Source organism: Myotis nattereri, assembly GCF_964212035.1.
Source record: "Myotis nattereri genome assembly, chromosome: 2".
Taxonomy (NCBI): Eukaryota; Metazoa; Chordata; class Mammalia; order Chiroptera; family Vespertilionidae; genus Myotis; species Myotis nattereri.
The window spans coordinates 194,639,624-194,654,830 of NC_138076.1; the positions used below are offsets into that span (position 1 = coordinate 194,639,624).

Below are 15,207 nucleotides of genomic sequence, written 5' to 3' on the forward strand. Positions count from 1 at the left end.
GGCTTTGTTCTTGCTCTCCACTGTATCCCAGTACAGTACCCAGTACAGTACCCAGCATGTGGTCGGTGTTCAAAAAAGAGTGTTTGAGCCCTGGCCAGGTGGCTCAGTTTGTTGGAGCGTTATCCCATACACCAAAAGGTCATGGGTTCAATTCCCAGTCAGGGCACATACCTAAGTTCCAGGTTCAGTCCCTGGTTGGGGTGCTTATGAGAAGCAGCTGATAGCTGTTTCTCTCTCACATCAATGTTTCTCTCTCTCTTTTCCTCTCTCTCTAAAATAAATAAAAATATATATACTTGGGTGAGGATAAACAAACAAAAAAGGAGTCCCTGAATGAATGAGTGAATCAAAAATACTAGAAATAGTTGCTAATGACCCAAAGTCCTCAGTGTAACTGGTAGTGAATAAATCTGGCCCACACCCATCGCATAATGAGTCCTCTTATTGCACATCCTCAGGGTGCACTGGGGCCCAGTGAGGCCCAGGTTATGGTGTGACTTGTGGACCTGCTTCACATGGCGAGGTTCACATCCAATGTGCACTCTTCCCACTGGGAGACACGAGGAGGACGGCTCACTCACTGCTGTTTTGACCTTGGAATGCAGGACTGCCAGGGACAGACAAGCAGGAGGGCAGCGCTGCAGATGCTGGTCAGAACAGCAGGCTTCCTTCCGGGAGGCGGGAGTGCCAGGCTAATGATAGTAATAGTGCAGGGGATGAAGGATGATTGTCTGGAGGGGCGTGGGTGTGAGCAGAGACTCAGCCGAAAGCATTGTGCACAGATCACAGGGCAGAGATCAGGGAGGGCAGGAAGAAAGAGAGGAAAGGCAGGTGGAGGGTAAAAGAGAGAATGAAGAGTTCCAGTGGGCAGGAGTCCCAGGTCAAGTTCACTAAGCAATACATATTGAGCATCTACGTATATGCCAAGCCCTAGTGTATGTGGGGTGGGGCAGACAATAAACAATAAACAGCGATAAGATCATTTCAGTGAGTGAGGTGAGTTGGAAAGACAATGAGACATACTGATGAAATAGAGTGGGTGGCTGAGTGACAAAAGGGAGGCAGCCAGGTAAAAAGGAGAGGGAGAGCGAGACAAAGGATTCCAGAAGGAAGGAATCAAAAGTGCAGGGGTTCTAAGAGAATGATTTTGGATGTTCTAGATCCAGAACACCAAGATGCCCGATCTGGCCCTGACCGGTTTGGCTCAGTGGATAGAGCGTTGGCCTGTGGAGTGAAGGGTTCCAGGTTCGATTCCGGTCAAGGGCATGTATCTGGGTTGCGGGCACATCCCCAGTGGGGGGTGTACAGGAGGCAGCGGATCGATGTTTCTCTCTCATCGATGTTTCTAACTCTCTATCCCTCTCCCTTCCTCTCTGTAAAAAGTCAATAAAATATATTAAAAACAAAAACAAACAAACAAAAACAAGACGCCCGATCTGGCAGGAACACTGTTTGAACACTGAGGAGGAGTACAAGGTGAAGGGCCTCTCCTAACGAGTTCAGATCTATCAAGAGCATGATAAGATTCTGATTTTTAAAATATTCCCAGATATTGTGAAGACAAGTTTGTAAAGGGTAAGGGAGGAGCAAGGGAACAGCTAGGCAGCTATTGCACTCTTCAAGATGAGAGACGATGGCTTGGACCAGGGTGAGAGCAACAAAGACGGAGAGAAGTGGATGGATTCAGGGTATATTTGGGATGCAGAACTCACAGGACTTGCTGGTGAATTAGATACAGGGCGGGAATTAGTAAGAAAGGGGAAAGGGAGGAAGGATGTTTCCTAGGTTTTTAGCCTAAAGAAGTGGATGGGAAACACCGGGGCAGGGGGTGAGGGTGGGGAGGCACGGAATGGATTGGCCAGGAGATCATTCAAGTTGCATTTTAGCTGCATTAGCTTTACATGGCTATTAGACACCCAAGTGGAGATGTCAAGGAAGCTGTTGGATAAATGAGTCTAGAGCTCTGGATATAAATTTAGGGCTCGCTGACATTTACATAGTGTTTAAGCCCTGGGACTGGATGACATCATTGGACAGAGGATGTGGAAAGACAAGAGGGCCAAGGACTAAGCCCTCAGAAGCTCTAATGTTTAGAGGTCGAGCAGAGAAAGACTGAGAAAGAAAAGCCAGCAAGGTTGGAGGGAAACAAGAGTGTGGTGTCCTAGAAGTGCAATCTGAATAAGACCTGGTTGTGGCCCTGGCTGGTGTGGCTCAGTTGGTTGGAGCATCCTCCCAGTGCACCAGAAGGTTGTGGGTTCGATTCCTGATGAGGGCACATACCTAGGTTTTGGGTTCGATTTGAGGCAACGATGTCTCTCTCTCTCTCTCTCTCTCTCTCTCTCTCTCTCTCTCTCTCTCTCTTCCTCCTTCCCTAAAATAAATTAAAACAAAAACCTGATTTTGATAGAAATGAATGCATGTGCTGGGATCGGGGTCAGGGGAAGCTACTTTAAAAAATATCCTATCTAATAAAAGAGAAACATGGTAATTGGTGTACGACTGCTACCCTTCCCATTGGCTAATCAGGGCAATATGCAAATTAACTGCCAGCCAAGATGGCGGCCGGCAGCCAGGCAGCTTGAAACTAACATGAGGTTTGCTTGCTTCAGTGACGGAGGACTCCAACGTTCCCCGCCTGCCGCTGCAGACCTCTGAGCTGCCACTCTAAGCAACTATGTAACAAATATAGAAGCTAAACAAAACCCCAGAAACCTGTTTTAGTCCGCCAGGCTTCAGCCAGCAGGATCGCAACATTGTAAGCAAAGGCCAGAAACCTACTTTCAGCAGCGGAGGCCTAAGAGCTGGAGCCAAGCCTCAAAGCTAAAGCTGGTCCAGAATAAAAGAAAAAAAGGAGCAGTTGGGAGCTTCAGTCACCCCAGCCTGAAAACAGCCCTCAGCCCCTCACCCAGACTGGCCAGACACCCCAGTGGGGACCCCCACCCTGAAGGGTGTGTGACCAGCTGCAAACAGCCATCATCCCCTCACCCAGGCTGGCCAGGCACCCCAGTGGGGACCCCCACCCTGATCCAGGACACCCTTCAGGGCAAACCAGCCGGCACCCACCCATGCACCAGGCCTCTACCCTATATAGTAAAAGGGTAATATGCCTCCCAGCACCAGGATCAGCGGAGCCGAGAGGCCTCCCGGCACCAGGATCAGCGTGACAGGGGGCAGCGCCCAAACCCCCTGATCGCCCTGCGGCTCTGTGTGTGACGGGGGCGGGGGGGGGCCCCCACAACCTCCCTATCCACCCTGCTCTGTTCGTGACAGGGGAAGGCGCCCCAGCCCCCTGATCAGCCCTGCTCTGTGCCTGATAGGGGGGAGCTCCCCAACCCTCTGATCGCCCTGCGGCTCTGTGTTTGACAGGGTGCGGCGCCCCAACCCACCCCCCCCACGGGCCCTGCTCTGTGTGTGATGGGGTAGAGCCATAACCTCCCCATTGGCCCTGCCCTGAGTGTGAGAGTGGCGGCACCCCAACCACCTGATCGGCCCTGCTCTGTGGGTGATAGAGGGCGGCGCCCCCAACCCCCCCACCCCCCCACGGTCCCTGCTCTGTGTGTGATGGGGTAGAGTAGGGGTGGACAAACTTTTTGACTCGAGGGCCACAATGGGTTCTTAAACTGGACCGGAGGGCCGGAACAAAAGCATGGATGGAGTGTTTGTGTGAACTAATATAAATTCAAAGTAAACATCATTACATAAAAGGGTACGGTCTTTTTTTTTTTTTAGTTTTATTCATTTCCAACGGGCCCGATTCGGCCCGCAGACCATAGTTTGCCCATGGCTGGGGTAGAGCCATAACCTCCCCATCGGCCCTGCCCTGAGTGTGACAGTGGCGGCGCCCCAACCCCCTGATCGGCCCTGCTCTGTGGGTGATAGAGGGCGGCACCCCAATCCCCTGATCCGCCCTGCCCTGAGTGTGACAGGGGGCGGTGCCCCAACTCCCCTATCGGCCCTACTCTGTGAGTGACAGGGGGGAGCTCCTCAACCCCCTGATTAGCCCTGCTCTGTGCATGACAGGGGGCAGCGCCCCAACCCCCTGATTGGCCCTGCTCTGTGTATGATGGGGGGCAGCGCCCCAACCCCCTGATTGGCCCTGCTCTGTGCATGACAGGGTACGGAGCCCCAACCCCCCTGATGGGCCCTGCTCTGTGCGTGACAGGGGGCGGTGCCCCAACCCCCCCAATCGGCCCTACCCTGAGCCTGACTGAGGGTGGCATCACAACCTCCCAATCTGCCCTGCTCTGTGCATGACAGGGGGCGGCGCCCCAACTCCCCAATCGGCCCTGCTCTGAATCCAACCAGGAGCTGCACCTAGGGACTGGGTCTACCCTCTGCCACCTGGGAGCAGGCCTAAGCCAGCAGGTCGTTATCTCCCAAGGGGTCCCAGACTGCGAGAGGGCACAGGCCGGGCTGAGGGACCCCCCCCCCGCCCCCGCCCCCCCAGTGCACAAATTTTTGTGCACCGGGCCTCCAGTATATATATATTATTGATTCAGAGAGGGAGAGAGAGATAGAAACATCAATGATGAGAGAGAATCACTGATAGGCTGCCTCCTGCACGCCCCACACTGCGGGCTGAGCCTGTAATCCAGGCATGCGTCCTGACCAGAATCGAACCTAGGGCCCTTCAGTCCGAGGCTCTATCCACTGAGCCAAACCAGCTAGGGCAGGGAAACTGCTTTGGACAGAGTGGTTAGCAAAGGCCTCCCAGAAGAGGTGACACTGGATTTAAGTGAAATATTAATGAAAAGAGTGAGTCATTGTTAAAAGCCAGGGGGGAACGTTCCAGACACAGGGAACAGTCAGTGCAAAGACCCCCTGGTCAGTTAAGCTCTAGTTTTAGAAATACAGATCAGGTCCAGTGTCGCTGGGGCATAAAGACGTGTTGGGGAAGGACATCAGAGAGCTAGGGGCGAGGTCATACAGTCTGGTAAGCCCCAGTAAGGAGTTTGGCTATTCCGATTGCCAGATAAGCCGAGTAATGCGACTTGATCTCCTTATTTTAAAGGTAATCGGGTTGCTGTGAGGCAATGCATTGTAGCAGGGCCAGAGTGGAACCGTGGATCCATCCAGCCATTGGGAGAATCCAAGGCTGGCGCGAGGTCTCCATTGCCCCCGCTGCCCGGGCCCCCACTCCGCACTCTTCGCCAGGGGTGAAACAGTTGGAGATGCCGAATCGCAGAAATGCACTAAGGTGACCACGGGTTTCCACGGTGCTGGGTGAAAGGGCGGGGAGGCCGCCATCAAAACGCGGGGAATCAGTCGCGCAGCCTCCGCCGCCCTCTCCAGCTCACACCTGGGACACAGCTGAGCGCGGCTCCCGCGGTGCGGCAGCGGGAGGGTTAAACCGTGCGTGGCCCGGGGCGGGGGGCGGGAGGGGGAGAGGAGGAGACCGAGCGCTCCGAGCCGCCGCGCCGAGCCCCGCCGAGCCGAGTCCAGCCGAGCCGAGCCGAGCGGAGCATCTCCCCGCCGCCGCCTCCGCTGCCGCCGCCCCGCGCCCCGGGCGCCCGCCCCCCACCCTCTCCAGCACCCCGCTGCCGGCCACCCCCCTGACCATGCCCCGCGCCCCACCCGCTCCCGCGTCCCCCCAGCCCGGCGCAGCCCCGAGCGCCAGCAGCTGTCGCGCCGCCGCGCCAGGCACGCAGGTGAGTGAAAGGGACCCCCACGCCCCCACCCGAGGGAGCCCGGCCTGGTCCCTCCGAACTCCGAGCCTTTCGCCCCCGCCGCTCCCGGCGCGGTCCCTCCCCGGGTCCCAGCCTCGAGTCCCGAAGCGCCCCTTCCCTGCGGCGCTCTCCATCCCTGCTCCGGTCCCGGCTCCATCCTACCCTCCTGGCGCAGCGGTCGCCGTCCCCGCGGCCGCCTCCATCCTGCCTTCGGCTCAGGCTCCCCGCATCCTCTTGCGTCGGGTCCCTGTCGGCTCCCCCCTCGGAGTCCCTTCGCCGACCTCCGGGTCCTCGTTTTCTCCCCAACTCTCGCTGCTTTCCAGCGGGTGCGCGGGCCTGTGAGAGGGGTGGGCTGGGACCACGCTGGAAACAGGGCCGGGATCCCCCACCTCCAGGCTCCCGCCCCACCCCCATCTGGTCTCCTGCGCACAACAGGTCCGCGAGGCGCGAGGAAAGGGTGGGGGTGGCGCGCCAGCCTGGGGACTGCGGGCTTCCTGGAAGGGGTGGCTGGAGGGGCGTAGGGTCCTGGGACCCGAGTTGACGGCGTGGGGAGGGGGTGATGCACACGGCGGAGAGGTGAGTGAGTCCCGGAGTCAGCCGGCCGCAGAGACCCCTGAGAGCCCTCTCCGCTTCACTGGTTCGCTCCCACACTCCTTACTTCCTCCCTCCTGCTGCTTCTCTGTCATCCCTCTCTCCCTTCTTCCCACCATGCCCCTATCCCTGTCTCCTCCCATAGCCCCACGTCCCTTTACATCGGAAGAAGCAATTTCCAACTCCTCCATCTTTGCTGTTTGTCTTCGGTCCCCAGCCCTTCCTCTTATTTTGTCATCGGTATTATGCTCCCTCCTTTCCCATTTCCCTTCTCCCCAACCCTGCTCTTCTCCACCCCTCTCTCCCTTCCCCTTGCACGGTGTCCACCTTCCCTTCCAGCCTGCACCTTTCCTTCTCCCCCTGCCCTTTCCCCTCTTCGCCTGCTCCTGTGACCCCTTCACCCTGTTTCCCGCCCTGACCTTTAACTCATCCTGTTCTCCCCTCAGCATCCTCCAAGCTTCCAGCCTCTGTACCTGCCCCCCTTCTGTTCTCTTTCAGGACGGACTCCTGTCCCCCGAAGTGGCTTCCTCTTCACTCTTCTCCTTCCTTCTCGTTCCTAACCCACCGTTCCCTTCTGGGCCCTTCACCCCTTCACATCCCTCCCCACTGCCCATTTTTCCCATTCCCTTCCCCAGACCTTCTTATCTTATTCCCATTATTCTCTGAGAGTACTGAGAGTACAGATTTAGACCCATAATCCACAGGGTATCATAGTCCCATTTACTTAGGGGAGCCTGGCCCACCCTGGGTCCAGCACCCTCAACCCTGAACACATGTCCTTCCTCTTTCAAAAGCAACCACCCTGACTCTTCCAGGATTCTTCACGCTGGAGAGCTACATGTAAGGGTGGCTCCTCCCGTCAGAGGGCATCTATGCATTTGTATGCTTAAACACTGAGCAAAAAGTATATTCTGTAGTTTTTCTCCCACTCACCTCTCTCTGCCTCTTTCCTTCCCTCCCTCCATCTCCTCTTCCCCTTCTCCTAAAGATGCAGATTCCTGGGGCCAATCCTAAGAGAATTGCCTGGGACTACAGGTGGGGTGGGCAGGCTGGGCACGTGCCACACACACACACACACACACACACACACACACACACACACTCACACACTCAGACTGACTTCCTTTACCCTCCCCCACCCTGACTCTCCCTAGCGGTAGGTGCTCAAGGAATCACAAGGTTCTTGACTCTAAATTAAGATCCAAGAAAAGCTTGGAGCTGTGGACAAGGAAGTGAGAAGGAAGCCTGAGAAGTGAGAGTAGGCCCTGGGGTGGGGCGATAACAGCGACCTGGGTAGTTGTAGAGAGGGGCTGGGAGCTAGACAGGGAGCCACTTGGGTAGTTTTTCCCCCCAAAGGATGCTCAGCAGCAGTGAATCCTGGGGGGCAGCAGCTTTGCTGGCAGCCAGCAGCATGCGAGGGGAGATGTGGGTAGAATTGGTGGATGAATGAGCTGGGGAAGAACGCAGGGCAGGGTGGGGATGTGACAATCCCTTCTCTTTCCCAGTAAAAGCCGAAAATCTGGGTCACAGCTGAGGAAGACCTCGAGCATGGAGTCCAGGATGTGGTAAGTTCGGCACAGCGGAGGGAGCGTTCCCTGAGGTCTTGGCCCTTTCCTCCCTAGACCCATCAAGGGCCCTCCATCCTAAGGGCTCTAGACCCTGGGAAGATAGGAAATGAGGCTGAACCTTCCCAGAGCCCGCCTGCTTTTGCAGAGAGACCTGGAGAGAGGCAGCTGGGGGTCACAGGTATGAGCCTGTCTTCCCCACACACAGGCCCAGGATGGGCTTCTGTCTCACCCTCTCTTTCTCCCTTTTTGTAGGCCTGCGCTGCTGCTGTCCCACCTCCTCCCTCTCTGGCCGCTGCTGTTGCTGCCCTTCCCACCACCTGCTCAAGGCTCCTCCTCCTCCCCTCGAACCCCACCAGCCCCAGCACGTCCCCCATGTGCCCGGGGAGGTCCCTCAGCCCCACGCCATGTCTGTGTGTGGGAGCGGGCACCCCCACCAAGCCGATCCCCTCGGGTTCCAAGATCCAGGCGGCAAGTCCTGCCAGGCACCGCGCCCCCTGCCACCCCATCAGGCTTTGAAGAGGGGCCACCCTCATCCCAGTATCCCTGGGCAATTGTATGGGGCCCTACAGTGTCTCGAGAGGATGGGGGGGATCCCAACTCTGCCAATCCTGGATTTCTGCCCCTGGACTATGGTTTTGCAGCCCCCCATGGGCTGGCTACCCCACACCCCAACTCAGACTCCATGCGGGGTGATGGAGATGGGATCATCCTTAGAGAAGCACCTGCCACCCTGCGGCCATTCTTGTTCGGGGGTCGTGGGGAAGGTGAGTGGAAGTGTGAGAGGGCGGTAGGGATATGAGGGTGGGGAGGCTGGTTGAAGCTCAGGGCAGCAAGCGAGGCCTTGTCTGTTAGCTCCTTCCACAAATGTGTCAGGCACCACGCTGGCACAGGCGGCAGAGATGAAGACGCGTCTGAGCCCTGGAGGAGCTCGGGGCCATTGGAGAAGACAGATGTGTAAACACTTGGGGATGTCAGTGTAATAAGTGCTCTACTAGAGGCATGCTCAGCATGTTGCTTAAGAAAAGAGGAGAGCCCTAGCCGATTTGGCTCAGTGGCTAGAGCATCGACCCTCAGACAGAAGGGCCCTGGGCTTGATTCTGGTCCACGGATTCCTGGCTCTGGTCAAGGCATGCGGAGGCAGCCAATTGATGTGGCTCTCTCACATTGATGTTTCTCTCTCTGTGTCTTTTCCCTTCCCTTCCACTCTCTCTAAAAATCAATGGAAAAATATCCTAGGGTGAGGATTAACCAAAAAAAAAGAAAGAAAAGAGGAGAGACGGCCTCTGCCTGGGGATCAGAACACCTTCCAAGAATTGACATTTGAACTGAACCTTGAGTGGGTGCATTTCATGCAGAGGAACACCATGAAAGGAACCGCAGGGTGACAGCTCAGCTCAGAGAATGCAGAGCCAGGGCCAGTGGTTTGGGGGTGAGGCCAGAGCACAGATGGACGGTTCCACCCCCTGGTTTCTGTACAGAGAACAGGGTTCTCTCTGACCTTGGCGCCCCCTCCTCATCACATATATACAGGATTGGGAAAGTGGGGGATTTGGGAGGAAAAGAGCTGAAAACTCTGGGTAAAGCTGATGAATGGAATAAAGGGGGAGGGGCTCTAGAAAGAGTTGGGCAATGTGGATTCACATTGGCAGCCCTCCTCAAGCTTACTGAACCTGCAGCCTAGCCCCATCCCCACTCCCTCGTGGCTCCTACCACACTGAGCCCCCCTAAAACTTTCTTCCCACCCCAATCAGGTGTGGACCCCCAGCTCTATGTCACAATTACCATCTCCATCATCATTGTTCTCGTGGCCACTGGCATCATCTTCAAGTTCTGGTAAGCTGTGGGGATGAGGGTGCTGGCCGTTGGGAACTGGATGTTTGGCTGGAAGGAGGGAAGACGCAAGGGCAGGATTTTGCTGGGGGTGGGATAGGGAGTGGTAGATTAAGGCAAGACCTTGGGGAAAGGTAGTTAAGGATTTGGGTCGGGGGAGACAGTGAGAAACCAGGGCACATTCCTTCTCCCAGGGACATACAAGGATAATGGGAGCGGTGGGGGGTTATTATGTGCACTAGGGGCTTTGCTGGTCATTCCTTGTCCCTCCAAGACTGAGAACAATGACCCAGTCTGCAGAGCCCCTTCTTAGGGCACCTGGGGAGGAGGGAGTAAATCTGGAGCTTTCTTGGCCTGTATTTAATAATGGGTCACCCAGTCCTTCACACATTACTGAGAGAATCATTGAAGTGTCCAGGTCATTAGCTGGCTTTGAATTAGAACTAAACCTGCCAAGGTGCTTGCTGAGGAGAGAAATGGTTTTTCTGGGTACGCCTCCCCAGGCGGCGATTCCGGAGGATTCCACCTGTTGGTGGGGAGGAAGTACTAACTCTGTGGATCTGGACCAGGTTGGGGAGATGGTTTAGATCCCAGCATCCCAGGGCGGGCAGGGTAGGAGAAGTGGTTTTATGGACACTTGGTTTCAGATTTGGTGTAGGGAACTGTTAGAGGCCGGTTTCTCAGCTGTAGGATCTTAGGGGTGCCTAAGGGAGACTGGGGGGTGACCAACCCTGCAGGCTCAGGATGGGGGCTTCTTAAGTGTGTGAGAGAACCTCTTCCCTTCCGGTGCACCAGCTGGGACCGCAGCCAGAAGCGGCGCAGGCCCTCAGGACAGCAAGGTGCCCTGAGGCAGGAGGAGAGCCAGCAGCCGCTGACAGACCTGTCCCCAGCCGGGGTCACTGTGCTGGGGGCCTTCGGGGATTCGCCAACCCCCACCCCTGACCACGAGGAGCCCCGAGGGGGACCCCGGCTTGGGCCTGGGATGCCCCAGCCCAAAGGGGCTCCAGCCTTCCAGTTGAACCGGTGAGGGCCAGGGCAAAAAGATGGAGGGTGGGGAGGGGAGGACGTTTAGGTCTCTGGAGCTGTGGTTGGGGGTGCTCCCTCCTGGGTGGGTGGGAAGGAGGAAGGGCCTGGCCCTCCCAGAGCCCCTGGCTCTCCTTCCCAGCCTGGTCCCTGGCCCTCCCAAGGAGCCTGGACCCCTCTTCTCTGAGGGGACCCTTCCTTCTCCTGCTCTGTGGATCTCTGTCCTATTCTCATGCTGCCATTTAACTCCAACTCCGCCCTCTTAGCCTTGACTCCCTTTGTCTTGGACTCCCCTTTCAATTCCGGCTTACCCCTTGTTTCCTGACTGCACCCTTTCCCTCTTCCTCTCAGGATTCCCCTGGTGAATCTGTGATGCCCATCAATGTTGGGGTGCCACCAAGCAGGAGGCCAAGGGGCCGGCATAGCCACCATCCCACTGAGGGTAGGGCAGCTGTGGGAGCTGGGGCTGCAGGTGCTCCTGGCTTCTGCCCTGGCACACCACCCTGGAACACTCACTGGCCCTATAGGCAATCCTATCTGCTCACCCTCCTTTAAGTGGGGCCTCTGGTTTCTGGTGCCCCATCCCCACCCTTGCACACTCACATGAAAGCCTTGCACACTCACCTCCACCGTCACGGGCCATTGCACACACTCATGCTCTTGTGCAGCCAGCCTTCTGCACCTTCTCCCCATCCACCTCTCTCCCCTCTGCTGACCCCCCCACATTCTCTCTTTTGTTTCTCATTTTTCATTTTCTCTTCCCACATTTCATGCTCATCTCAGTCACTCAGTGGTCAGTGGCTGACTTTACCATTCCTCTCACATGCATTTCCTGGCCCCATGTTGTGTTGTGTGTTGTGCTTACATTCTCCCTCATGAACACCCACTGATCTATTTTCTGTGGCTCCTGCATGCTGCCCCAGAGGTGGGTGGGAGGTGAGCTGGGGGCTCCTTGTGCCCCCCATCTGTCATGGCCCATCCTGTTCCCTGTCATGTGTTTCACTGTCTCCCTCATTCCACTCCATGGGTGATCTCATACCCTGAGGGCTCCCATAAGGATGAGGGTAGTGAGGCCCCACACTTCTCCCCCACCCCATGCTAAGTTCTGTTGTCTGGGAGATGGGTTTTGGGGAGTCACCTGCTGCACTACCCACGAAAGGGGCTCCCATTTGCCCTTCCCTTCCTCCTAAGTCCCTTTTGTCTTCTCTGTCCTGGCTGTCTGTGTGTGTGTCACTCTCTGGAATTCAGAGCCCCCTGAGCCAGTCCTCTACTTCCCAGCCTCTCTAAGGGCCTCCCTAATTCCACTGAGGCTGCCAGGGAATGGAGCCAGCTGGTTCAAGGCCATTGGGAGCTCTACCTCCCAATTTATCCCTCCCCTTCTTGGGCTCCCTAACATCACTCCTTCCCTCCCTCCTTTGTTTTTCCACTCTCCCTCCTTTTGTCCCCCTGCCCCTAGGTTTCTCCCTACTTCTCATAATTTTTCCCACCTTCCTTCTTCCTCTCTTACCTGGCTCCTATGCTGTGATATATATTTTTGTATTATCTCTTTCTTCTTGTGGTGATAATCTTGAATTCTTGTGGGATGTAAGTTTCAAAATTTTCAAATAAAGCCTTTGCAAGATACCTGAGTTCCCTGATTCTGTCTTATGAGCCCTGTAGAGTGGACGGGAGGAGAGGTGATGGGCGGCCAAGAGGGAGAAAGAGGATGAACCCGGGAACCCCTCCAGCCCAATGTGACCGGCCTACTCTGACCTGGAGTTGGGATTCAAGGGCTTTAACTTAGGACTAGCTGGAAGGAAGAGAAACTAAGGGAGCAGACAGAGCAAGAGAAACTGGAAGAATGGCTTGCCTGTCACTTGCCAGTGCAGGTCAAAAGAGACCATGTGAAAGGAGACAAAGTAAGGGCAAATTACATAGAAGGACAGGCAATGGAGAAGCAAGAAAATGAAGAAGAGAGAGCTGATAATACAGAGGGAGGGTGAAAGGTGAAAGAAGAGAAAAATGAGAAATGGGAAAGAGGCTGCCCTGCTTGGTTTATTTTCAGCCATGCTCCCTAACCTGCCCCCCAAAAGCTGTGTCGCATTAGAAGCCCTGTAGTTAACGCATTAGCTTTCCCCACTCTGCTTTCTCTGATAGGGTGTGGAGGTAGAATCAAGGGGTGTGTTTGGGGGCGGGGATCCAAACTGCCCAGCTGGGATCAGTCACCTCTGAGCCCCCAATTCTAGGTTTGGCTCTTATAACAACCCTGCAAAAGCCCACACACACATCAGCCTCTCAGCTGTTGCTAGGCTCCGTTGCCATGGTAACCACCCAGGTCCCATTTCTCTCCCCACCCCCATCTGTTCCCCCCTTGCTCCCTGGAAATGGGGAGCTCCAGGGAGGAGAGGAGACTGTAATGTGCCAAAAGGCATCTGGGCTGCCCCGGGCTGTGTATGCATACATGTGTTTATATTTGTAGCTCAAATTAGGAATGTACATGGGTTGGTAGGTGTGTGCGTTAGGTGTTGGAGAGCTTGACTGTGTACTCAGGGAAGTAAGACTGAGTCCATCCGGCGCACAAAGGTTAGTGGGGAGGAGGCAGCATATTTCTCAGGACCAGAGCAGTGTGCGCATTCAGGATGTCAGACTCCCTAAGAAAAAGACAGACTGTGACAGAGGGAAGAAGCAGAGTGGGGCCAAGGAGTGATAAACCAACTAAAAGCAGAGGTACACAGCAAATAAGCTGCTGCTGAGGGCTCCGAGGCAGCCCAGTGGGGCCTGAAGAGATCCCAGTGGGTAGCTGGTGGACGGGATGGCTGGATGGGACTGAGGGCCCAGGAAGAGGCGCTGATGGGAGGGGTTGGGGGCAGTGAGAGAGGAATCCTGGAGGATGGGAGAGGAAGCCTCATTAACCTTTCTCTTCTTTCCCCACAGGAATCTAGTCCTTGTCAGGTGCAGGGAGGGGGAAGCACAGGACGGAAGGGGAAGGAGCTCAAGTGCCCGGAGAGCACACTCAGCTCTGTCACCTTCAGCAACTGTCTCTTCAGAGGGACAGTGTGACCCTGTGGCTCATCCATATGCAAAAGGCACACATGAAGGCCCCTGATGAAGAGGGAATTAATTATTGCCTGATTAGACTGCTGTTTCTCTAAATTTAAATATATTAAAATACACCAGAAAAACACTGGAAATCCTTACCTGCTCCCTCTCCCTAAATGCTCTCTTCCCTATGGAAAGTCAGGTGGAGAGACAGAGGAGAAAGGAGACATCCTAGTCTTCTGAGTTGTCCTAAAGGAATTACCCCAAACTAAGTCACACTGCCATGCCGACCAGGAAGAGGCCCGAGCCCACAGGGAACAGATCCTAGCCTTTCTCTCTCATGGAGTTGAAAATGGAATGGTGGGACCTTGGAGGCCCTCAGAAGGCTGCCAGTAAGTGGTAGGGCAGAGCGTCACTGCATAATGACAGAGAAGAACATAAACAATGACTATACTACCCTTTTGGTTCTTGGATCGCAGGCACTACTGGGACCAGGGTCTCTCATCACTGTACTTTCTTTGCCTCCTGAGATGTGCCTCAAATGACTCAGCCAGGCTTCTCTTAAGCATTTTTCTGGAATGCTTACCATTGTGGCTCAGACCAAACCAGGAATGGGGAAGCCCCCGGGAGGAGGGATCTCCCAGGCAGAGCTCAGGGTGTGGAAGTGATTCAAGATGGTAACAGTGTGCCAGCTGGAAAACCCCAAGCTAAAATTAACAGCCTTCCTCCCTCTGCACCCCACAGTTCTCTATCTAAAGCTTCTCTCTGAGGAGTTCAAGGAACTTAAAGACTTGCTTCTTAGAGCGAGAGCAAGAGCAGGACTGACAGTTGCAGACACTGAGGCCCAGGGAGTATCGTTTAATGTAAAGAGGAAAAGAACTAGAAGAGACTTATAGTGATGACTACTATTTTGCTCCCACTTTTCTCTCAGCCCCCAAATTCAACATTTCTCAAATCATCGATCTCTAACTCATTCAGCAACTGGGTCTGGTCACATCTGAGCCCTTAAGACTGTTGCTAGCCCTAGCTGTTGCTACCAGGTTAACACAGACAGTGCAGCCCCCCAAAAGGTGATAAGAATATTAGCTACTTTAAAAAAGATATGAACAGCAACAGAGTGCAGAATCTGGGAGGGAAGGTGGGTGGTGGGTGGGAGGCAATCAACCAAAGACCTTGTCTGCATATATGCATAACCCATGGACACAGATAACAGGGTGGTGAAGGCCCGGGGTGGGGGGGTAGGGCGGGCTGGAGGGGTCAACTGGGGGGAAAAAGGGAACATATGTAATACTTTCAACAATAAAGATTTATTTTTTAAAAAGATACAAATAATTACAGGCCAAAGATACATGTCTTTTTAAACATTTACGTTAAGTGTTTATTTTTAGGTGTTCTTTTCTAGTTCATTGCTGTGATCTTGGGGGGGAAAATCACCTAAATCTTTCCTATTTTCATTATTTGTAAAATGGGCATTATAGTTATTTTGGGGTTATTTTGCTCTCTGACCAAAG

General features: G+C 54.9%; 2 protein-coding genes across 2 annotated transcripts in view; one reads left to right on the top strand and one right to left on the bottom strand.

The window, feature by feature from the left end:
• The window catches only part of COPS7A (COP9 signalosome subunit 7A), a 26,550-nt gene extending 20,646 nt beyond the window's left edge, over positions 1-5,904 (bottom strand). Inside the window, exon 1 of the mRNA XM_081083197.1 lies at positions 5,829-5,904. The gene's annotated coding sequence lies outside the window, so the exon portion shown is untranslated. The remainder of the gene's footprint in view (positions 1-5,828) is intronic.
• PIANP (PILR alpha associated neural protein) lies at positions 5,424-12,301 on the top strand. The gene is made up of 6 exons (XM_081083193.1): positions 5,424-5,648; positions 7,763-7,822; positions 8,078-8,589; positions 9,577-9,658; positions 10,451-10,678; positions 11,030-12,301. Exons 2-6 carry the CDS (start codon positions 7,806-7,808, stop codon positions 11,049-11,051), a joined length of 861 nt encoding a protein of 286 aa, XP_080939319.1. The 5' UTR covers positions 5,424-5,648; positions 7,763-7,805; the 3' UTR covers positions 11,052-12,301.
• The last annotated feature ends 2,906 nt before the right edge of the window (positions 12,302-15,207 follow it).